General features: G+C 46.5%; 1 protein-coding gene across 1 annotated transcript in view; it reads right to left on the reverse strand.

Annotated features, from left to right (window-relative positions):
• The window catches only part of COL4A1 (collagen type IV alpha 1 chain), a 165,273-nt gene that overhangs the window by 52,958 nt on the left and 87,645 nt on the right, over positions 1–24,670 (reverse strand). The window contains exons 12-23 of the mRNA XM_077314467.1: positions 22,505–22,546; positions 17,990–18,079; positions 16,067–16,102; positions 15,870–15,929; positions 12,773–12,817; positions 11,974–12,027; positions 9,743–9,784; positions 7,959–8,052; positions 7,412–7,447; positions 5,933–6,097; positions 3,900–3,995; positions 2,869–2,949 (exon numbers count right to left, since the gene is read on the reverse strand). Coding sequence (XP_077170582.1) covers positions 2,869–2,949; positions 3,900–3,995; positions 5,933–6,097; positions 7,412–7,447; positions 7,959–8,052; positions 9,743–9,784; positions 11,974–12,027; positions 12,773–12,817; positions 15,870–15,929; positions 16,067–16,102; positions 17,990–18,079; positions 22,505–22,546 — 841 coding nt within the window. The remainder of the gene's footprint in view (positions 1–2,868; positions 2,950–3,899; positions 3,996–5,932; positions 6,098–7,411; positions 7,448–7,958; positions 8,053–9,742; positions 9,785–11,973; positions 12,028–12,772; positions 12,818–15,869; positions 15,930–16,066; positions 16,103–17,989; positions 18,080–22,504; positions 22,547–24,670) is intronic.

Genomic DNA, 24,670 nt, shown 5'->3' on the forward strand with positions numbered 1-24,670 from the left:
TGCTCTCGAGTTCACAGAAGGAGGGTAAAATATTTGCAGAAGCAACCAAAGCAAACGGCAGGGCGAAAACAGTACAAAGCGTCTAACAACTTAACCCCGGACTTCTCTTTTTGGCAACAGACTCATGTTAAACCCAAACCAAAAATGGAACACAACCCAACCTCAACAGGTAGGAACTCAAAAGTTGAGCTGTACAATAAAATAATGTAAAACTTGTTGGTTATTTATTATAAAGGTAAAGGTATCCCCTGTGCAAGCACCGGGTCATGTCTGACCCTTGGGGTGACGCCCTCCAGCATTTTCATGGCAGACTCCATACAGGGTGGTTGGCCAGTGTCTTCCCCAGTCATTACCGTTTACCCCCCAGCAGCAAGCTGGGTACTCATTTTACCGACCTCGGAAGGATGGAAGGCTGAGTCAACCTTGAGCCGGCTGCTGGGATTGAACTCCCAGCCTCATGGGCAGAGCTTCAGACAGCATTTCTGCTGCATTACCACTCTGCGCCACAAGAGGCTCCTGTTATTCATTATAGTGCACAATTAAAAACAGAATAAAAATTTCATATAAATGATATAGAACCAACAGCTTTTTTTCTGATGCACATGAGATACACTCTCAGCACAGAATTAAATACTAGCGAAGAGTTGAGACCCCAGGCATATATCAGAGGAGGTGGTCTCCAAAAAGGATATAATTTACATATATTGCTTGGAGCCATCATTTACAGATCCCATTCAACCACTCAGCTACCCTTTAGAAAGAGTTTAATATAGATATTTTATATAGAGTGTATGATCACAGTTCTGACCACTGAGGAAGACCCAGTAGGGTCGAAACGCGTTTGGTCTTATGTGCTGTTGGTTCTGTATAGTTTTTATGAAGTTTTTATTCTGTTTGTAATTGTGCGCTAGAATAAATAACCAACAAGTTTTACATCATTGTATTGTACCGCTCAACGTCTGAGTTCCTAACAGACTCATGCTAGCCAGAATCCAGTGCTGAAAAAGGAACCCACAAAAGGCTCAGACTAAGGATATGCCTAATGGGTGAGGTGATTCCAGGAGGGGTATTTTTTTGGGGGGGGGAAGGCTGGCCCGAGAGTGTTCAGGGACCTCCTTCCTAATGCCGTCCCCTGGCATTTCACCGCTTCCCAGCCACCTGCTCATCTGCCTGTTTGGTTCTCTCTCGTTGCCCCATGGTGCGTTCTTCCCGCGAGCCCTCCTGCCACCTAGCCTCCTAGCAGTAAGCGTCACTTCCGCGCCCTTTCCCCAGAGGCCCTGAGCAGCATGTGCAGCCATGTGGCAGGGAACCCACGTGGGCAAGGGAGGCACCGGCAGCAGGCCCTGTTGGAAGTCTGGGCTTTGGCAGCTGCCCCGCAACAGGCTCTGCTGATGTTGCTCCTGCTGGCAGCTGTCCTCCCCTTGTCCACAGGAGTGCCTTTGCCCTCGTGTGAGTAGCAGTGTCACCCGAGGACTTCAAGGGACCTAGAAGGCTGTAATTCCGTTTAGGGGGGGCAATGTCTGTGCAGGAACGTTCAGCCTTTCTGGAGGCACCCCGAATTAATTTTTCAGGTTTTGAGGAGCCCCGGAAGTGATGTTAGCTGGCCCATGCTTCCCGGCAGTGCCCCCCGGAAGTGACATGTCACTGGAAGTGACATCGCCACTCGGGTTAACAGGCAGGATCAAGGGAGATGGGGGTGGGGGAGACAGGAGGCAGTTTAAGGCGGAATAGGCAGGTAGGTTCTGGACGCCACTCAGGAGGGGTGGAGGGGGGCAATGGAAGCAGCTGATTTGCTAGCTTGTCTTCAAGTCCACTAAAGTAGGAGGGGAAATGCTGCAGACTCCCCCCCCCCCGAACTCCTGCAGACCCCCGAGTGTGCACAGACTGGGAATCCCTGCTTTAGACCAAAAGGGAAACAAAAATAAAAATGCTACAGGCATGTTGCAATCCCCCGAAATAAATTAATAATAACTGAGTAGCAGTTGTTAGCCATGGGGGGCATCCGCGTCTCTGTTGTGGCTAGGTCTGCAGCAGGCTGGAAAGTGTGGTCTCCTCACCGAAGTACAAGCTACGTCTGACTCTGCTCAGCTTCCAAGATTTGGCAAGATCAGGGTGGCCTGGCCCATCCCGGTCAGGGACTCCATCAAAGCACAGTTCTCTACAGCAGGGGTAGTCAACCTGTGGTCCTCCAGATATTCATGGACTACAATTCCCATGAGCCCCTGGAAATGCTGGCAGGGGAGCAAATGCTGGCAGGGGCTCATGGGAATTGTAGTCCATGGACATCTGGAGGACCACAGGTTGACTACCCCTGCTCTACAGGACAGCAGTTTCTCAGAATGGATTCTCAGCTCAGCTTTACTCCCCATTAATCCCTTCCTTTGCCAGTGTTAGAAATGGACCGCAAGCAGAATTCTGCATTGTCACAGTTCAGCATTGATGTTACGAGCCAGCCAAGTTTTGCACACAACCCTCACCAGCCAACATGAACCTCATCTTTAGAGGCTGTCCAGAAGTCATCCTGCAATTCAAACATCATTTTGCAATCCTACTACTCTTAAAGATCCAAAACATGGGAGCAGCAGAAGCTAAGGGAGGGAAAAGGCAGTATTTTTCTTCTTGGGTCTATTGGGCCTGAAAGGAATTGAGATTGTCTAATGACCGTGGATCTGAATATCAAACTGGATCAGGGCTTTTTCGGACATCCTGAAATTCTGGGGGCCCAATAAACCCAAACTGAAAAATACCGATTTTGGGGGTTTTCTGTTAGTTTGTTTAGGATGCAATTTGATACTTTGCAAAACAGCAACAGAGTTCTGTTGGCCTTTCCGCTTTGCAGCTGAGATGTCTACTGGTTTGATGACTTACCGGGTTCCCCTGGCAAACCTTGGGGACCAGGTGGTCCAAGCACTGGCAGCCCATCACAAGCACAGCTTTCACCTCTTTCACCTGCAGGACAAAGTATAGAGACCATTAGGGGGATTCCATCCAAAACTATTTTTTTTAAAGCACAAAATCCTTGCGATCGCCACGGAAAAGAATAATCCGTCAAGGAGACTGAAAGATTTCACACCAAAGCTCCCCAGAAAATGGTATATTTTATAGAAAAGTGAAAACTCTGATTAGGATTTTGCACAACAGGGAGAATCTGATCTGCACGGCTAACATTGTCACATGAATTGATATTCTCCAAGAGGACTTTGCATGAGGTCTAAGGCAAAGATCTCCTGGTCACTTGGGCCTCCTGGCCATTGCTCAGTCCGGCGTTGTCAGCAGCCAACGGTGTGAAGCCAGAAGAGTAACACCTGGGCACAACAGTGGAAATGCAGTACACCAGGGGTGGTCAACCTGTGGTCCTCCAGATGTTCATGGACTCCAATTCCCATGAGCCCCTGCCAGCGTTTGCTGGCAGGGGCTCATGGGAATTGGAGTCCATGAACATCTGGAGGACCACAGGTTGACTACCCCTGCACTACACGCCTTGGTGTTCACTCAAGACACAGTCTGGCCAGTCTGGGGTGGGGGTAGCCTATAGGAGAGAGGTTGATTGCTCTCTTGAGGGCAGGGAGTGGTTCCTGTTGGCAGCAGAGGATAAGATGTGCAGTAATGGGTTTCAACTATGTGTAGAACAATACTGGCTAGATATCAGGAGAAAATTTTCTGTCAGAGTAGTTCAGCGGTGGAACGGCTGCCTAAGGAGGTGGTGAGCTCCCCCTCCTTGGTGGTCTTTAAGCAACGGCTGGACAGATACTTATCATGGATACTTTAGGCTTATCCTATATAGGGCAAGGGGTTGGACTAGATGGTCCCTTCCTACTTTATGGTTGTAGGATTATGGGGTGTGCTCTTGGTGCTCCGGAACTCGCAACCCTACACAAAACTAAGGTCAACATTATTACCTTTCTCTCCCCTTTCTCCCGAGTAGCCCTGTTGGCCAGGAGCGCCCGGAGAGCCACTGTCACCAGGAGGGCCAGGTTGACATCCAAGAATTTCATCTGCAATTAGAAAGTAGGAAAAAGGAGGCTGTTTATAAGTGTCAAACCCCACCTTAAGAATGTCAGTAGGTCAGAGGGCCCTGAGCCATCAACATGGAAAACAACCCACAAGAACACTTAGCAAATCCTCTTCATCTTCAGAACTCAGGGGTTGGATGCAAATCCCACCCATTTGGGGAAACCCTTCCAGGGACATCAGGAAACCCCAGGGCTTTACGGAACCCTGCTGTACAGTGACACGCCCTCTGGGACAAGCTGGCACTAAATTAAGTGATGTTTCTATTCCCTTTGCCCTCCCAATTGTAAATATGTGATTTATTGTGATTATATTTGCCCAGGATTTTGGGGGCATTTTGTATTGCGGTCTTTTACTTGGGAGAATTTTGTATTGAGGTCATCTACTTAAAAGAGCCTCTTGTGGCGCAGGGTGGTAAGGCAGCTGACATGCTGTCTGAAAGCTCTGTCCATGAGGCTGGGAGTTCGATCCCAGCAGCCGGCTCAAGGTTGACTCAGCCTTCCATCCTTCCGAGGTCGGTAAAATGAGTACCCAGCTTGCTGGGGGGTAAACAGTAATGACTGGGGAAGGCACTGGCAAACCACCCCGTATTGAGTCTGCCATGAAAACGCTAGAGGGCGTCACCCCAAGGGTCAGACTCGGTGCTTGCACAGGGGATACCTTTACCTTTACTTAATATTGTTTGCAAGGCAATCCTCTCTGTCCTGTTTGTTCCTTCCCTTTTTTTTTTTCCAAACGAATACTTCTGTTTTTGCTCAGCTCTTCGTTTCTGGGGCAGGGCTTTTTTTTAAAGATTAGTGAAAAAATATCCCTGGAGACAGGATGCTCTTTTTGGTCCAAACAGAGCCCCAACACTAGGGAGAGAACAGCTTGTGTACTATTGTTTGAAAAGAAGTTAAGAGACGGGAGAAGAAGAACTGGTTCTTATACCCCGCTTTTCTCTGCCCGAAGGAGTCTCAAAGCGGCTTTCAATTGCTTTCCCTTCCTCTCCCCAGAACAGACACCCTGTGAGGGAGGTGGGGCTGAGAGAGCTCTGACAGAGCTGCTTGTGTGAGAACAGCACTATCAGGGCTGTGCGGAGCCCATGGTCGCCCAGCTGGCTGCACCTGGAGGAGCGGGGAATCAAACCCGGCTCTAGAAGCCACCACCCCTAACCACTAAACCGTGCTGGCTACCCCACACAGCAGTGGCCATCTGCATTTCTAACTTTGAGTCTAGCTTGAAAACTCTGCAGTAGAGCAAGCCAGGTAGGGGGCAGGACTATCACCTCCCCATTCCTGGTCCACCTACAACCTCCCCCCTCCCCCGGGGAGGGAATTCAGCTCCTCAGTGTGGACCGGCTTCACAGGAAATATGCTGCTTTTGTGAAGCTTCAAAATGCCGCATATTAATCTTAAATAATCCCCTCCCCCAGTGCTTCTGCCCATATTGGAGAAAATAGAGAAAAGGGAGCCAAGACATATATATAGCAATTGGGGTTAAAAACAGACTGCGGCTTCATTTATTTATTTGAACTTCTATTCCGCCCTGTCTCAGCTGACTCATTGCTAATTGAACAAAGATTTATTGCTAGTTGTCAGGCAAGGTCTTGTCAAGCTTGTCAAACATTGTAGTGTCCCTAACTACTAGGAATTATAAGCCGGAGCACCTGACTCATTGCTAATATGATGGGAAGGCAGGATCTGCAGAGGGAAGGGGGAATTGGCAACTCATTTACTGTACATCCCCACTTTTCTCCCCAATAGGTCTCAAACATTCTCTCTTCCCTCTTATCCTCAGAGCAATCCTGTGAGAAGGTTCTGCTAAGAGAGTCAGGCAGGCTCAAGGTCCCCCTGCAGTCTTCCATGGCAGACTATTCCAATGTTACCTCTTCCTGTACAAACACAATGAGTTCTATATTGTGGGTATCGGATTGACTTGCCTACGATGCCAGGGGGCCCGGGGGGCCCTGGTAAGCCGGGGGGGCCTTGGAACCCATCTCTTCCTTTCGGTCCAAACAGCGAAAGCCCAGGAGGGCCCCGGTCGCCCTTTTCTCCTCTGTCCCCGGGAAACCCAGGAGCCCCTGTTATCCCTGGGCTGGGTTGTCCTTGAGAGAAGAAGGCATGCATAAGGACCAGCATTTAAAACAAAATAACAGGAATAACAAGCAAGACGTTTACCAAGACGTTTACAGTATGCTAGTGAGAACCTCCACCGCCACCAGCAGAAGGAAAGGTAGCGACAGCACCAGTGGAACAAAAGGTGAGATGCCAGACAAAACCTTGACCCACCCACTCAACTTCATCCATAGCATAATGTGGCTTCCCCCCCCCCTCAGGTGGGCTTTGAGGCCCAGTTCACAGAAATTGCTCCTCCTTGCAGTTTCCTCCTTAGAAAAGAAAAACAAATACTTCATGGAAAAAGGGGATTCAGATCTATCCCTGGGGAAGCAAGAGTTGTGCAGAAAGTTTTACAAACTTCAATTACATAACAAAACCAGAGTCCAGGGGCGCCTTTAAGACCAACAAGGATTTATTCAAGGTGTGAGCTTCCGAGGGCAAGCACTCTTCCTCAGACTTTTGAGCTTGCACTGGAAAGCTCATGCCTTGACTAAATCTTTGTTGGTCTTAAAAGTGCCACTGGACCCTGATTTTGTTTTGCTGTGCTGCTTCAGACCAACACGGCTACCCACTTGAATTTTCGATTATTTAAGAACGCTGATGCAGAAGTTTGCACCTGTGCATTTCTCCTTAACTGGGGTGAAATGAGGATGACCACAACCTTATTTGATGTGACAAAGACCATGACCAAGTCACTGATAATATAAAATCAGGGCCCGCTAAGGAAACCTATCATCAGTTTATACTCCTTTTATTTTATTTTAGATTGAAACCTCTGCTCTGCCGCACATTAGAGCTGGCAGCACTGCCTGAGAAAGGTCGTTTGAGGAGGATGCGATATCATTTCTGGCCAACAGTGTAGGAGTTTTCTGTAATCTGTGTAGTGAAGATCAAAAAGTCATGGGGAAACTCCTAGAGTGTCACTGTGGGGGTCATTTTCCAGCCATTTTTTCATTCCACTCCTCAATGTTTAAGGACAAAAGACTGAGTCCAAAGGCTGCAAGCCTAAATTTATCAGGGATTTAATCTGTAACGGAGAAATCCAGTACGTTATTTAGCACATGTAACTTCCACAGTTAAGTTCCAGGACGTATTTCATTTGTTATCTTAGTATACCTCAGAAATATAAAAGCTCTTTGGCTGTATAGGTATTTTATAAGGAGAGAAATATAGTTCAGAGGTGCAGAAGTTGCAGATGTGCTGAAACTAAAAAAATAAAATAAAAGATGTCATCAAAGAGATGTTTGACTATGAGCAGAGAGGTAAGACTCCTCTTTGAACAATCAAATCACTTTTCTTACCTGGAAGACCAGGTGGTCCTGGAACACCCGGAAAGCCTACAAAACACAAAACACAGGAAAGTTAGAAGTCTTTGAATTGGCCTTAGCACTGGATCGGTAAGCAAGCTGGGTTCTAGGACACCACTGAGAGAGTCAGCCAGAATGTTGTCCAAAATGGAAAGTTGCTAAGGTGGCCAGCTCTGCACTGAGGAGTACCTAGAGATTTTTTTTGGGGGGAGGGCTTGGGGAGGGAAGAGACCTCATTGAGGTCCAATGCCACAGAGTCCACCCTCCAAAGCAGCCATTGCTTCCAGGGGAACTGATCTCCATCATCTGGAAATCAATTATAATGCCAGGGAATCTCCCGGTCCCACCTAAAGGTTGGCAACCCTTTAAGATGCCCCCCCCCACACACACAACCATTTCCTTTTATATCGTGGCAAAATATAAGAGCTGGGAGGGGTGGAGCAAGCAAGGAACTGTTTATTTCTCCCTAGCAAGTCCCAATAAAGCATGGCATGAGTTTGTAATTTCGAGTTGCAGGAAACAAAACATAGGAGATAGGCACCTTTGTAACCTGGTTCCCCTTTTTGTCCTGGGAATCCTGGAGGGCCCGGATCCCCCTTTTCCCCGTAGAGTTCCTCATCATCTGCCCCAATAACCTGGACAAAAGGGGAAAGGACAAGTCAGAAGGAAACTCAGATCCCTTCCGTTGATAAGAGCCATGGGCTTTCTCCTGCGTGGATTTCGCTTGCATTGTTCCCTTAGGATTCAACAGAGGACATGACAACTGCAGCTGCAAAGTGCCACAGGAATGCATTTCGTAGCCGTGGCTTTGGTGATCTGAGATTGTTGTCAGTGCATTCGGAAGCAGTCCCCATTGCCTGTGTATATCTAAATGAGACTAACTAAAAACATCCCTCATTGAAGCTTGTCTCTTTAAGCAGGGGTGGCCAAACTGTGACTCTCCAGATGTCCATGGACTCTCCAATGTCCATGGACTACAATTCCTGGAAGGGGCTCATGGGAATTGTAGTCCATGGACATCTGGACAGCCACAATTTGGCCACCCCTACCTTAAGGCAACTTTCTGGGCCCTAAAGAATTCTGCACTTCAGCAAAAAAAAATCTGCATTTTATTCTAGCAAAAAAAAAAAAGTATGAAGGAAAGAGGGAGTCCAGCAAATGATAAAAATGTGCCTTAACTTCCCTGGTCCAGAAACATCCACAATGTTGAGGTTATCTGAGAAATCTTAAAGCCATTAGTTCGAGAATATCTTCGGGAAAAAGTACTGAGGACTCCACATTCCTAGACTGCTGACTTTTATTAGGAGGTCAGGGTGGGGTAGGGGATATTTTTGCAGATATACAAAGCCACAGGTGCACTGGTTGTTAGCCTCAAACTTGAAAAGTATATCCACAAGCTCCATAACTTTCACTGCTTTCTAATGGTAAAAGGTTGGCTGCTATGCTACACATTAACCGATAAAGCATTTGTGAGTTCCTGCATTGGGCAGGGGGTTGGACGAGGTGACCCTGGAGGTCCCTTCCAACTCTAGGATTCCATGATTCTATTTCAAGGGATTTCAACAGAATTAAACCCACAGTGGATCCCTTCATGAACTTCAGAGGTAAATAGACCCACAAAAAAGAACTCTCAATTTCTGATGACATAAAAAAAGAAACCAGATAAAAACCAGTAGACAGCACCTTTATAAAAGTATAACCAAAGAAACAGCACATAATGGTTATACTTAAGACATATATACCATTAAATATAAGGTTTTACATGGGTCTTATATGTCTTGTAGTTTTCTCTACCAGCAGGAGTCTCAAAGCGGCATTCCCTTTCCTCTCCCCACAACAGACACCCTGGAAGGGAGGTGGGGCTGAGAGAGCCCTGACATTGCTGAAGAAGAAGAGTTGGTTCTTATATGCCACTTTATCCGAAGGAGTCTCAAAGCGGCTTACATTTGCCTTCCCTTCCTCTCCCTGTGAGGGAGGTGAGGCTGAGAGAGCCCTGATATTCCTGCTCAGTCAGAGCAGCTTTATTAGTGCTGTGGTAAGCCCAAGGTCACCCAGCTGGCTGCATGTGGATGAGGAGTGGGGAATCAAACCTGGCTCAGATTAGAAGTCCGCACTCCTAACCACTATACCAACGCTGCCAGCCTCTGTTATTTCTGGGTATACTAGGAACTGCTGGAAACTATATTTTTACCATTTCTATGGTTTTACCATAGAGTTTTCAGTGATTCCTAGAGATACCCATTGTCACTTCCCAACATCCCACACTCCGTGTCCCCGTCCCAATCCTCCCATAAGTGCCCTGGCAACCATAAGTTTCACACTTACAATTCCTGGTGGTCCTGGAGGACCAGATATGCCCTTATCTCCCTGGAAAAGAAACACACACCAATGTGCATTAGTAAACAGATTAAAGGAAACTGTTCTAATATCATCCAAAGCAAAACAAATCAAAAGTCCAGTGGCACTTTATTAATATTTATTTCAACATGAGCCTTTATGAGTCACAGCTCAGTCCTTCCGACACATGAAAACATCATGCTACGAATTCTTCTTATGGAGAAGATTACAAGAGGAGAGTTGAGGTACAGAGGTTTGGTGTGTGAATTCAAGAGTAAATAAGGGCAGAGTTGAGGTTGTAAAGCTAGGTGTGAATCTAAGTTAACAGGCTTAGCACCCACGCATACTGGATGATCAGAGAGGTCGGAAGTTGGAATAGATAAGCAAATACATGAAGAATATCTTATACTGGTACAAGGTTACAGTCTAATAAATCATGTTAAATATAAGAATGTCTCGAAACCAAGGTCCTATAGAGCCATTAGAGACCATAGTACAGGATGGTATGTTTTAGGATGCTTAGGGCTGATCCTGCGTTGAGTGGGGGGTTGGACTAGATGACCTGTATGGCCCCTTCCAACTCTAGGATTCTATGATTCTATAGGATTTCTCAACCAGGGTTTTGCGAAACGCTGGGGTTTCATGAGAGCCATGGAAGGATTTCCTGAATGGGTGGGAGTTAATTGTTATATAGAGATATATATTTAAAATTGTTAAATCTTTATCAGGCGATAAGACCATATATTGCGAGCTTAAATGGTCTCCGGGGAATGGTAGAGAAGGCCTGGAGGATCATTGTCCATGGGGTCACGATGGGTCGGACAAGACTTTGCAACTAACAACAACAACAAAAGACCATATATGGTCATGGTGACTCTACCTCCCAAAAAGGCCAATGGTAGACCTGGAGGGGGTGGGAAGGGAAGGGGTCCTGGGTGGGCGTGTCCACAGCTCTGTTCCCCACCATATTCTGTACAACTGAATCACTTCTGGGTTTTCTGGAAGCCTGAGGAGTATTTCTGGGGTTTCGCAATGGTAGAAAAAACGAGTATGGAAATCCAAGTCTGAGCAAGCCATTCTCAGTCAGGGCTCTATGGCCCCCTGGGGGGCCCTGACACATTTGAAGGGTGCCACAGACTCAAAAATATGAGAAGGGGAGCCCAAAGGGTTTATGGGGGGATCCTGGTAACTGAACCAATGAAATGCCCCTTTTTTTCAGGTATGATATTAATTGCTAGAAAGTTCAACCTTTGTCAAGGGAAAGAAAAAGAAACCACGTAATCCATTCCTTTGTGTGTGCTTGAAGTAATGCATTCATGGAAAAAAATAATGCGCCTGCTTCTTTTGGTCAAACGTTCTAGAAATCGGTCTCTCATATACATAAGCGGGGTACAAAACCCAGCAGGTATTCATCCTCTTGACTGTTCTGTATTTGTTGGCGGGGGGGGGGGGGGGAGGCTGGATGGGAGAGCCTGCGATGACGGAGCATTTCCCACCCTCGGCTTATATGCGAGCCAATACGTTTGCCCAGATTTTGTGGTAAAATTGTGTGGTAAAAGTGCCTCGGCTTATATGCAGGTTGGCTTATATGCGAGTATATACGGTAGGTCAGAAATCAGTGACATTCTGGCACGGATGTTGCTGCCCTCAAGGATCATCCAGTACTGCCCCTTAAGCACATGGAATATAAGTCAAAGCTGAAATTTTGTCAGGCTAGTTTTGCCAAACTTTAGTCAGCTGGACCCCAAGACTCAACTGCAAGAGAAACAGCAAAAGCGAGTTTAAAAAAACAACAACAAAACCCTGCAATGTGTACAGTCAACCTTAAGTGGCGCTATAGCTCCAACGGGCAAATTAAACACATACAAATGCTATTTGAAGGTATTTCCGCATCATTTAAAGTGTCGAGTTTGAACACGTATGCTAGAGCAGGGGTAGTCAACCTGTGGTCCTCCAGATGTCCATGGACTACAATTCCCATGAGCCCCTGCCAGCAACGCTGGCAGGGGCTCATGGGAATTGTACTCCATGGACATCTGGAGGACCACAGGTTGACTACCCTTGTGCTATAGCTCTTCCAGATTGCTGTGTGTTGTCAAATTTCTGCGATCCAGACTCTATTGCCCCATTTCATTACCCATCCATGCTCTTGAATGTATTCAGCTTACACGATGTAATCTGTCTTGAGCCTGAGAGAATAAAGGTATGCATCTGCTTACCTTAGGGCCATCTGCCCCAGGCAGCCCTGGAAATCCTGGTGAGCCACTTGGTCCCTACAGGGGCGACAGAAAAAATACCCACAAAAGGACATTATCAATGACTGTTCCCTATTTTAGAAGAGAAACAGAGAAGCCTGGGATTTCTCATGCTCCACTTCTTACTACGCTTAGGAGTCCCAAAGCAGCTAACCATCGCCTTTCCCTTCCTCTCCCCACAACAGACACCTTATGAAGAAGTTGGGGCTAAGCGAGCTCTAAGAGAACTGTGAATAGTTCAAGGTCACTCTGCGGCGGGCATGCCACCACGCATCGACATGAAATCTATCTCAACAGCTTCACACCAGCATTTGAACGGAGTGTGTGGAACTGTTTAACGAATTTGTCCTCCATGCCTGAACCACAGTGGCAAGCTATAAATGACTAAGGAATATTAACTGGGACAGGCCCAACCCCACCCCCACTATGAAGGCACGGCCAGGCCCATGGTTGAGGCCTATAGATTGCTAGCAAAACTGGCCTCCTTCCACAGAAAATCGCACAGAAAATCACAGCGAGATGCCCGACGTTTACACCAGCATAAAACTCCACCCCCCAGAAAGAGGATGTTAGCTCCTGGGGTTTTAACACAGGCTGGTTTTAATAGACTGATTTTATAATTCAAATGTTTTATGTAATGCATTGTGAGCTGCCCTGAGCCACTGGGGAAGAGTGACATGGAAACATGACAGCAAATTTTTAAAAGTTTGAAAAGAAACATGTGAAAGCAAGATAACACAGAAGACAAAAATGAAACACATACAGGTCTTCCCTTTTCTCCATCCTCTCCATCTTTTCCAGGTCGTCCCTGTAACATGAGAAGTTTCATTTTATTTTATCAGAAAAGGAATCTATGTCGTGAAGTGTTAAGATTATAGAATTAAGCGCCAGGTCAGATTCCCACCCCCCACCCCAAACAGATGGCAACAGGCAGCCGAAATGCCACAGCACCATCCGGGTGCATCTTCCCTACAGATGGTCAAGCTTTGCAATTTTCCTACTGCCGGCTTGGTTGTCAAAAGAAAGGACCTTCTTTCAGCTACGCTTGTGATAAATTGAATGGTAAGGGCCTCAATCAATTTAGATCTCCATGCACAGGCCGTCCTTGTGACCATACGGAAGCAACTGCTTTGGAGACATTAACTGTGGAAAGCCCAAAGTCCCCTTCTGCCACCTCCGGGAACTATATCCATAACATCAGCATGCCTCCTACCCCTGAGACACTAGGGAGGGATGACCAATTTGGGCATCTCCTGCAACCAAGGGTCCAATGGGTGGAGCAATCAAAGATGCTTTCAGAGAGCTGCTGGTCACGCTAACTTTGAGCTGTTATTTGTAAGAGTTTTACTGAGTTTCTAAAAACAGAATTTCACATCCAAGGAAGCTGAGTTAAGTTTGCTTGCAGGTTCGTTTGCCCCTTGATTCTGAATCATACCATTGTTGCCCATCTCTGTTCTTTTATTAGTATAACATTCAACCAGGATGGTAACTCTGGCTTTCAGCTCTAGATGATTATGCCCTGTTCAGAAGTCATGAACACACACTCATCCATCTTTAAAAATAGAGTCCAATGGCACCTTTAAGACCAGGTGCAGGCACTCTTCTTCAGATTAAATGAACAACCATCGTAACTGTAGAGATATAAGGCAAAAGCTAATTATGGTAAATTAGTAAACTGTGCCACAACATCCAGATTGGGCCATATGATAATTCTTTGCTAAAACAGCCAATCAGTTCCCTTGTTCAGTTGCGGTTCACAAAAACATTGGAGAAATAATATTATCTACGTTAGTAATTAATGGCTGACACTTTCCCAGTTGTTGCTGGCCCCATCCATCTCCACCCACGTGGGACAAGCTGTGCTTGTGACATCCATCTTTGTGACTGTACTTTTATGTATGTCTCTCTCTATTTGTGTCTCCATCTCAGTAGTTCTATACTTCTCTGTCATGTAGCCCTGTACTACATGCCAAGGATTAAGGTGATAAGCAAACTGAACTCTAAAAGCCCTGGCTCTAATCCTGTTTTCCTGACACACACATCCCTTCCATGTCTGGCTCTGAGTGCCCACGCACACACTGTAGTCTGTTCCCAGGAAGTCAAAGATGTTCTTCACAATCCTATCTCTTACTCAGCACGCTATGGCTCTAAGGAATAGTGCCTTTTGGCCACTAGGGGTGAAATTGTTCTAACCGTCCTTCGAAGATAAAAGCCTTTTTGCTTTTATGGGGGGGGGGGGGGGAATGGTATATTGGTGGGGAAAGGGGGAGGGGGGTCCCTAAGACTTGGCCCAAGACTGGCCAAGCCAGTGGTTCTTAGCAATAGACTTTGATCATACTTCTAGATGTAGCCTCTTGGATTAAATAAAACAGCTCTGAACTCTTTTCTATGCAGAATATCTCAATTGTCTTGCCTCTAAAGAGAGAGTAGCCTTGGATCATGACCCTATTGTTGTGCCTGTGTCCCTGTGACTCTCTCAGTCTGTCTCTGAGTCTGCATTTGTGTCTCTGTATTTCTATCTGTTTATCCACGTCACAAGTCTTGTATCCGCCTCTGTCTCTATTTCTGCATCGGTTGCTGTGTAACTGTCTGTAAATCTGTGTAGCTACCTGTGCAGCTGTGTCACTGTGTATGCCTATCAATATCTGTATTTGTGTCTCTCTGTATCCGTGCCGGTCTCTTTGACTGTGTCACTATTTGCGAATCTGTATATCAGAGTGTTCATCTCTATCTGTACCTCTCCATCTGTATCTGTCTCGCTATCATGTATCTGGGTCTTTGTCTCCATCTGTGTATCTGTCTTGACATGTGTATCTGCGTCACTAGCGGTGTGTCTGTCTCTATGTCCCAATCTGTGTAGCTGTGCCACTGTCCGTGTACCTGTATCTTTGTATCTGTGTCTCTTATTCTGTCTATGCCTGTTTTTCTGTATCTGTGTTACCATCAGGGTCTCTGTCTCTCTCTCTCCATGTATCATCTGTATGTCTGTGTCTCTACTTGTGTATCTGTGTGAGTCTGCATCTCTATCGATCTTTATCTGTCTTTGTCTCTATATCTGTGTCACAATCGGTATGGATGTCTCTGAGTTTGCATCTCTGCATATCTCAATACTCACATATCTGTGTCTCTGTATCTGTATTCTATGTCTCTATCAGTGTTCCTGAAACAGTGCCTCACTATTTCTGTCTCTATCAGCATACCTGGCTGTGTGTCACTATCCATGTATATCTATATCTGTATCTGTGCCTCTGGCTGTCTACCTGTGTTCCATCTGTGCACCCAAATCTGTGTCTTGGTGTATTTCTGTCACTGTCTACATGCCTGAGGCTTTTGAACTCTGGTGCTGGAGAAGACTCTTGGACTGCAAGGCGAACAAACTGGTCAGTCCTAGAAGAGATCAGCCCTGACTGCTCCTTAGAAGGCCAGATCCTGAAGATGAAACTCAAATACTTTGGCCACTTCATGAGAAGGAAGGACTCCTGCTACACAGTTTAAACCGCATGGCAGGAGAAATGAAGACAACTAAGGATCAGGCTGTTTTGTTTGTTTTTTTAACCCGTATTTTCCTTCTCAGGTCTATTGGGCATGAAAACACGCAGGATTTCTGAAAAATCCTGGATCTAAATACCGTACTGCTGGAATTTGGGGGAGAGGGTCAGTAAAGCTGAACTGAAAAATACCCTTTAAAAAAAAACAAAACTGCACAGTCCTAATAATAATTTCCATAAAGAGAAAAGATCTACAAATGGAACTACTGCTCGTACACATATTTAAAGTTAATGGGAATGGTCCCCCTGACAATTAATAATAGTCCTTGATAAGGAAAAGCAAACTGATGAATCAGCACCATGCATACATACCCGTGGGCCCGGTTTCCCAGGTTCACCTTTCTCTCCTTTGATGTTTAACCCTGGTGATCCCTTTAAAAAAAGAGATCAAGATTGATGTCATCCGTATTTCTTTGCTAATTTCAATATCAGCTTTGAAACACCTGAAATGGATCTCCTAGGATGTGTTTATTGCTATATTGTCAAAAGCAAATAACAGTGTTACTCACTGGAAAGCCAGGATCTCCCTTTTCACCTGGATCACCCTGTGGGAATCCAAAAAAAACAGAGCCGATGAACGAACCACTATTTTGTAGGACTTCATTACACTTTCTGTGGCCCCTCCAACCTACACGTGAGTAGCACCATGCTTTGGAGTCAGGCCATGTACCGGGAACAGTTGCAATGTGTTTGGTAAGTTAGCAGAAACAATTTCTTAGGCTATCAGTTTTCTATGAGATTGGGAAAAGAATGGAGAGAATTCTTCTTTAAACAGGAGACGTCCCTTTTTACTTTCTGAGCTATATCTCAATGGAGAAATCTTTAAAAGGGAAAGAATTCCGGACATTTTTGATCCTGTCCAGTTCCCCAAAATCAAGCCTATTTGACAGTTCACACGCAACAATTCTCCATTCCTAACCATCGTTCCAAATCTCTTTCTTGCACAGCTTGTCTACCGTCTGTTGTCTGCAGATTTTTCTTCCTTGCACCTAACCTGTTCACCTTTCCTTCTCTGCTTTCATGTCCCAACCTCTCCAACCTTTCTTTCTTTCTTTCTTTCCTCTACTCCTCTGACCTACAGGTCTTGAGTAGCATGAATCAATCTCAGACAGAAACAAGAGGAAGAAAGGAAGCGTTCAAATCAGAGAAGGTCCCCTTGACCTTCTGTAGTTCAGTACCAACTCTCTTGCCTTCACATCTTCACTGTATAAATTTCAGGATGCAGCTATGAGATCTAAGGGTCAAGCTCAATCCTTGACATGAAGGTATGGAACCCTTCCCACCTTTCTTCCGCCCTTCCAAAAATCCTCATTCCTTCAACTTAATGCTGGGCTGGGAGGGAACCACAGGAGCAATGGTGACAGGGAAAACAAATCAAGAAGAATTCAGCTCCTCTCATTTAAGGGCTCCTTTTGATGTTAAAATGAGATGTGCATAGCTGTACCCATTTTATGGCTGGGGGATTATTGCTAGAGGAAAAAGGGGCTACTAGAAGCAAGAGGGCTGCTCCTTATTGTGCATGTGCAAATATTGTGCATGCCTGCAAACATCAATGCGTTCCACATATGCAGGAAGGAACGTTTGCACAGGCAAAATGGTGTGAGCCTGCTTGCCCCCTCCTTGGTGACTGTGAGTTGACAGTAGCATGATGCATAACTCATCCCACACCATGATGGTTGACAGGATTGTGGGTCAAGGGCCCTCCAGGCCACAAATGTCCTAGAGCAGTGGTCCCCAACCTTTTTATCACAGAGGACCGGTCAACGCTTGACAATTTTACTGAGGCCTGGGGGGGGGGTAGTATTTTGCCGAGGGACGTCGACGCCGCCTGAGCCCCTGCTCCACTTGCTTTCCTGCCAGTGCCCCTGACTTCCCGCTGCCCACTGGAGGGCACGCCGAGGGGGAGCCCCAGCCATGGTGGCCGCTGGAGAATACCAAAGGTGAGCCAGTGGCAGAGTGGCAGGGCAGCCCCCGAGGCAGCAGCCAGGGATGAGGACGAGGAGGAGCTGTGGCCCAGTACCGACTGATTCACAGACCAGTACCGGTCCCCGGCCCGGGAGTTGGGGACCACTGTCCTAGAGAGAATAAGTGACTTAAAATGAAAAGGAGAAGAAGGGCAAAGTAACCGCACTGTTTCTAATCCTTGGCACTGTTTTTGAAAACGATGCCATTAATAGGGTGGTGGGAAGTTTCATCAAATGGCAGCTGACTTACCAGGACCCCAGGAGGTTTTCAAGGCAGGAGACATACAGATGTGGTTGGCCATTGCCTGTCTCTGCACAGCAACCCTGGACTTCCCTGGTGGTCTCCCATTCAAGCACTAACCAGGGTCGACCCTGCTGAGCTTCCGGGATCGCATGGGATTGGGCCAGCCTGTGCCACCCAGGTCAGTGCACCAATAATAGATACAGTGATAAAAGCCATGCTCTTACTTTGTCTCCTTGTATGGCTATAGTCCCTTTTTCTTGCTGCTGTGGGGTACCTCCTTGAGGACCTGGAGGGCCCATGACTCCTCGTTCACCCTAGAGAGAACCCAAACAAACAAATCAGCAGCCGGCATTGCGGTCTACCTAGCTAGAAAGGGAATACTGTGAAAATATGCAATTAAGAGAGCTTCTTGTGGCGCAGAGTGGTAAGGCAGCCGTCTGAAAGCTCTACCCATGAGGCTGGGAGTTCAATCCCAGCAGACGGCTCAAGGTTGACTCAGCCTTCCATCCTTCCGTGGTCGGTAAAATGAGTACCCAGCTTGCTGGGGGGTAAACGGTCATGACTGGGGAAGGCACTGGCTAACCGCCCCGTACTGAGTCTGCCATGAAAACGCTGGAGGGCGTCACCCCAAGGGTCAGACATGACTCGGTGCTTGCACAGGGGATACCTTTACCTTTACCTTTTTATGCAATTAACTCTTTTATTCCAAAATTGATTTTTTGAAATTTAATTATGGTCCAGCAAGAGTCCAAATAACTTGGAAATCTCAAATTCAGTCAAAACAAGCCCATCCTTTGATTGTGTACAACTGTGATCCAAGAGATTTTGGTCGTTTAGAATAGTGGGAAAGGATCGTTAAAACAGATTTTTCTGCTTACACAGAGGAAAGGTTTTTTTAAGGAGTGTACCTATGTTGGTCTGCAGTAGAAGTGCTTTATTTGAGTCCAGGAGCACCCTAGAAATTAACAAGACTTTCAGGGTATATCTGATAGAGGGAGCTTTAACTCTCAAAAGCTTATATCTGAGAACCAAATTGGTCTCTAAAGTACTACTGGACTCCAATCTAGATCATTTGTTGAAGAAACTGCAGTTCTTCAGGGAGGCAATATTGGAAGCATTTCTCTCTGAGCATCAGGTGTCCATTGGCTCCTGCCACTATTTGCTTGACCCAGAACTCTCAGAGGAGATTTCCTCCCCTCGTTCCTCCCCCCACCACTTTTCCGTTCCCATGCTCTGTGCCAGACGGCCCTCTATCAGACCTTCAGGTGTTTTGGCTATTTCTTTCCCGCCTAACGATGCCAGCTGTTAATAGTAAAATAGTACAATCCTTTGTAGATAAGAACTGTTCTGTGTGACTCTGAATTGTGTATAGGTGATGCAGCTGGGGAATTTGCCTCTATAAACTGCCTTTTGATCCCTATGGCTTTTGTCTTAAGGATTGCAGGGCCCTGTGATGCCGTTGGTTCTCTTCTGAAATAAACTACTGAGTTGTTTTTTGTTTGTTTTTTGCCATAGTGCTGCCTATTTTAGTAGGTAAAAGACACTAAGTCCACATTTTCAAGGTTTGTGACTGAAATAAATGTTTTTGTTTCCTTCTGAGTGCAAAGACAGTGTTTCAAGTGAGGAGAGTGTATAATATAGCCCTGCTACTGATCTGGATTCTAACTCTTGTGTGTAAATTATAGATCCTATCTGGATGTAGATCTGTACTGTCTGGCTGTGAAATGAATTATGAAATCTGCCTATAGAAGACACAGAACAAGCCAAGAACTATATCTTTGATTATGAAGGGCTTTCGAATCTGCATGTCGTTAATCAAGCACAGGGGGTCAGGACAAAATTAGAACAAGATGGTGATGAGCATTCCAGGAAGATGACGGCATGGCTGGGTCTGCTGGGGCAATTAAAATGGGAAATTACAGAATGATAACTAACTCACAGATGGACATACTTGAACATCTAAAACAGTCTTGTATTGAGTTGATCCACCTTTCCTAATATTAGCTATGCTGGTAGCTGGTAACTTCATTGTCTTGGTAGAGAAAAGATCTTCCAAGTACCTGAAAGGTACTGAGAAACACTGCTGGGTGTTAAAATCCCACATCTGCCAATGGACTCAACAGGTAGCCATGGGCAAATCATGATCTCCCTGTCAAAATAGGGGCTTGAGAGCCAGCTTGGTGTACTGGTTATGAGTGGCAAACTCTAATCTGGAATACCAGGTTTGATTCCCCACTTCCTCCCTCACATGCAGCCAGCAGGGTGACCATGGTTCTCTTAGAGCTGTTTTTGCAGCTCAATGACCTTGGGCTAGTCATAGTCCTGTTAGAGCTGTTCTCAGAGCAGTTCTGTCAGAGCCCTCTCAGCCCCATGTACTTCACAGGGTGTCAGTTGTGGGGAGAGGAAGGGAAAGGCACTGAATGTTCATTATCCAATGTGTGCAGAATGAGTCCTTGATAGAAAGTGAAAGACATACAGGACATTCATTTTTTTTTACCTAGGTAACAGCACTCACTCTGAGATATGCCTATTGCTCCTTTACCGTTTGCCAGACAACTTTGGAAAAAATATAATTGAGGTACTAAACTTCTTAATTCTTATCCTCCCGCTAACTCTCAGCTCTCAGGAACTGAGTAGAAAAGTTGCTGGGGTCGGTTAGGGTGACCATTTGCCCCCTTGATCCCTGTCTGTCTCGGTTACTCAAAATGAATGACTGGCAAATAGGAGGCCCCCTGGGAGAGATCGTCACCCTTTCCCTGTTTACAGGGGAATTCCCAGGGGTGCTGAAGGAGGCAGTAGACCACCCTTGCAGCCAGCTACCACCCAGTCTCGCATCTTGCGTTTCTGGGACAGGTAGTTGAAAGGGTCACGGCAGACCAGTTCCTGGATTACTTGGAGGAAGCTTCGGTGCTCGATCCATACCAGTCGGGGTTCCGTCATGGCCACTGGGTGGAGATGTTATTGGTTGCCTTGGTGGATGATCTCCAGTGCCAGCTGGATCAGGGCGGGTCGGTGGTACTTATGCTGCTTGATCTGACAGCTATGAGTTAATGGCCCACTGCCTCGCTGGAGCCGGGATATAGGGAACAGACTTGCGATGGCCGTGTTCCTTTTCCTTGTACCGGACACAGAGGGCGGCTGTGGGGAAGTCTCTATCTTGCCCATATGGGCTCCCTTGTGGGGTACCACGGGGCCCAGTACTCTCCCCCATGTTATTTAACATCCTCATGCGCCCCCTTGGACAGCTGATCCGGAGCTATGAGCTGGGTGGCCATCAATATGCAGATGACACCCAGCTCTATCTCCTCATGGAGATACATTTGTCAGTTGTTTGGAAGCCATTGCTGGGGGGTTAGATCAGAGTTCTATGAAGCCCTATGAAGAAAGGATGAGGGACTTGGGAATGTTCAGCCTGGAGAAAAGGAGGTTGAGAGGGGACATGATAGCTCTCTTTAAATATTTGAAAGGTTGTCACTTGGAGGAGGGCAGGATGCTGTTTCTGCTGGCTGCAGAGGAGAGGACACGCAGTAATGGGTTTAAACTTCAAGTACAACGATATAGGCTAGATATCAGGAAAAAGTTTTTCACAGTGAGAGTAGTTCAGCAGTGGAATAGGCTGCCTAAGGAGGTGGTGAGCTCCCCTTCACTGGCAGTCTTCAAGCAAAAGTTGGATACACACTTTTCTTGGATGTTTTAGGATGCTTTGGGCTGATCCTGCGTTGAGCAGGGGGTTGGACTAGATGGCCTGTATGGCCCCTTCCAACTCTATGATTCTATGATTCTATGATTCTATTCCCTGAAACACAACCCCTCCAAGATGGAGATCCTGTGACTGAGCAGGAAAGGTGCAGGACAGGGAGTGTGTCTTCCCACATTTGCAGGGGCACAACTAACGCCCTGCCTGTCTGGTCACAGTGATCCATGTGACAGTGATCCGTGCTTCCTTTCTGGGAGCCTGGAGAATGTTTCACAGATTTCTGAACAATAAAATAGTTGTTGACTCCAGGGCAGTCATTTTTTCCAGAGGAGGAGAAGAGTTAATTTTGAGACCCTGCTTTTCACTACCCGAAGGAGTCTCAAAGTGACTTACAATCACTTTCCCTTCCTCTCCCCACAACAGACACCCTGTGAGGGAGGTGAAGCTGAGAGAGCTCTGACTGAATGGCTCTGGGAGAACCGCTCTCACAGGACTGTGACCAGCCCAAGGTCACCCAGCTGACTGCATGTGGAGGAGGAGTGGGGAACCAAACTCGGCTTGCCAGATTAGAGGCCACCATTCTTACACCAATTTGTTCCTTCACTGAATTAGAGAAAACCCTGAAATGATCAGTCATTTCTGGAAGCGAACTCAGTCAGCATTCTTCTGGCAAGAGCCAATGCGGTGCTGAAGGGAAATTCCCAAGGAGGTAAAGTGGGTGATAGCTGGAGATCTGCTGCTACAGGGCTGGAGATCTGCTGCTACAGATCTCCAGCCCTTGACATCAAGCAATGCCCTGCATGGGAAGGTGGTACTAACCACTGTCACTGCGGGAGGTTCATTTTCTTTGAAGGTACCCAGGACTTCTAAAAAGCTGGTTGCCTTCCAAAGGAATCCCGTCAGCCAGAGTCACTCTTTGAAGGGCGAGTGGCCAACTCATGTTAGACTCAGAGGTGAGCCCACAGCAAAAGGGTGAGTTTTGCAGCCGCTCTACTTGTGGGCTCCCAGTTAGCACTGTGAGCTTCCAGAAGAACCAGCTTACCTTTTCACCTTTTGGTCCTTGGAAACTTAAACCCATGTGGCCCTGGTGACAGAGAGGAAGCATTTTATTTTTAAGAAATCCATTTGGGATATGACCCATTTTGTTTTCAGGCACAGTCTTACACGTCGCTTCACAGTTGTCACGTTAATTTTTTTTTCCCCCATCGATCAATCTTTATTTACAGTCATTTAGGCCAAAGTTTCAGAGGCACCAATAAACAATGGCAGTAAAAAAAGGAAGGCATTCCATAAGAAAGAGGTTAGAAATGCATCAGCCGTAGAACTGGAGGACATTTAAAACCATAAAAGTCAATATTTAAGAGAAGCTTAAGGTTGACTATTTTACAAAAGCAAAATGAGACATAATAGCAATAAAACTATTAAAACTATTAAAACATAAAACTAAAAGCCAATTGTTTAAAATGTTTGGGAATGGAAAGTCTAATCCAGTCTTTCTCAATCAGGGTTTCGTGAATCCTGGAGGTTCTTGATGGCCCTGGAAGGGTTTCTCTAATGGGTGGGAGTTAATTAATTTTTAACATTAAAATTTACCCAGCTTGCTGGGGGGTAAACGGTAATGACTGGGGAAGGCACTGGCAAACCACCCCGTATTGAGTCTGCCATGAAAACGCTGGAGGGCGTCACCCCAAGGGTCAGACATGACTCGGTGCTTGCACAGGGGATACCTTTACCTTTACCTATGGTCATGTTGACCTATCCCTACCTCCCCAAATGGCCAAAGATGGGCCTGGAGGGGGCGGGAAAGGGAGAGGCGTGTCCACAGCTCTACTTCCCAACCATGTTCTGCACTATCGCCCCACTTCTGCACTTTCCGAAAGCCTAAATAACATTTAAGGGGTTTCTCAATGGTAAGCCATTTTGTGGTAGCTCCCATCACCTTGTGCCAGAACCCCAAAGAGGCCCACGGGACACAGTGTAGGCTGTCCTTATTCATTCCACAGCTGCTAAACATGTTGCTACAGTTTTTATAATAATTATTAGCCTAGCCTTTCTCAACCCACTTTCTGCAAACTCTTTGTGGACAGTAGGTAAAATACTGGTGGCTATCATGGGCACCATGTTGGGGATCCCCGGTCTACTCCCTTGCCAGCAGGGAGAAATGAAACATGCGCCAGACCTCAATGTATTGTAGAGTTCTTGACCCCATTAAATGATAAGAGGCCAATTTGGTACATCTAGACCAGCCTCAACATGGAGGGAAATGGGTAAGAGCTGTAACCACATGTTCAAGGTAGTCAACTTTAGCCAGCTTCACAATGCTGGAAGGTATCTGGTTTTGCAGTCACACGCAGCCCGGATTCAGGTATTTCCACCCCTGCATGGATTGGCCTAAAGAAATCGACCAACTCCTTGTCCATCTATTATGAGTCACGGGAACAGGAAATCAAGGCCTCTAATAGCAGGCTAGATGGTGAAGAGCGGGTTTCCTCTCCCGTCCCTCATCCCCACCCCTTGTGGTCCAATACTGAGGGTGTGCCTGGCTGTGATTTACTTTTCAACCCATCAAAAATACTTGATCACCTTTCACTCAGCGTCTTGCCTAGCTTGACCCTGAGAGACATAGATGCATTTCTGCCTCTGGATGCAAGAGCTGGGTGTTCCAGTTGCTCTAGGGCAGGGGTAGGCAAACTGTGGCCCTCCAGATGTCCATGGACTACAATTCCCATGAGCCCCTGCCAGCAAACGCTATCAGGAATGGCCACGCTTTGGTCATGATATTTTATGAAGCCTGGTCTTGATGCTTCAAAACCCATGGAGGTGTCTTCAAAACCCATGGAGGTGTCCTGCCCTGAATCAGTTCCTTGGATTCTCAAGGCTAGTCTTCATTCGTCATATTGGTGGAGGTATTTCACATCACCTCCTGCCTGATCTCTTCAACTGAAGAAGCCATGGATTGAACCCAAGACCTTCTACATACTAAGATGCTCTACTGCTGAAGTATAGCCCATCTCTAAAAGAAGCTACCTTGTACCACTGCTCTATCAAGTTCAATATTGTTCATTGTAACTGGCAGCAGCTCTACAAGGTCTTGGGCTGAGGACCTTCACACCAGGAGTAGTCAACCTGTAGTCGTCCAGATGTTCATGGACTATAATTCCCATGAGCTCCTGCCAGCAAACCCCAGTGGCAAACGCTGGCAGGGGCT

This window comes from Paroedura picta, chromosome 1 (assembly GCF_049243985.1).
Source record: "Paroedura picta isolate Pp20150507F chromosome 1, Ppicta_v3.0, whole genome shotgun sequence".
Taxonomy (NCBI): Eukaryota; Metazoa; Chordata; class Lepidosauria; order Squamata; family Gekkonidae; genus Paroedura; species Paroedura picta.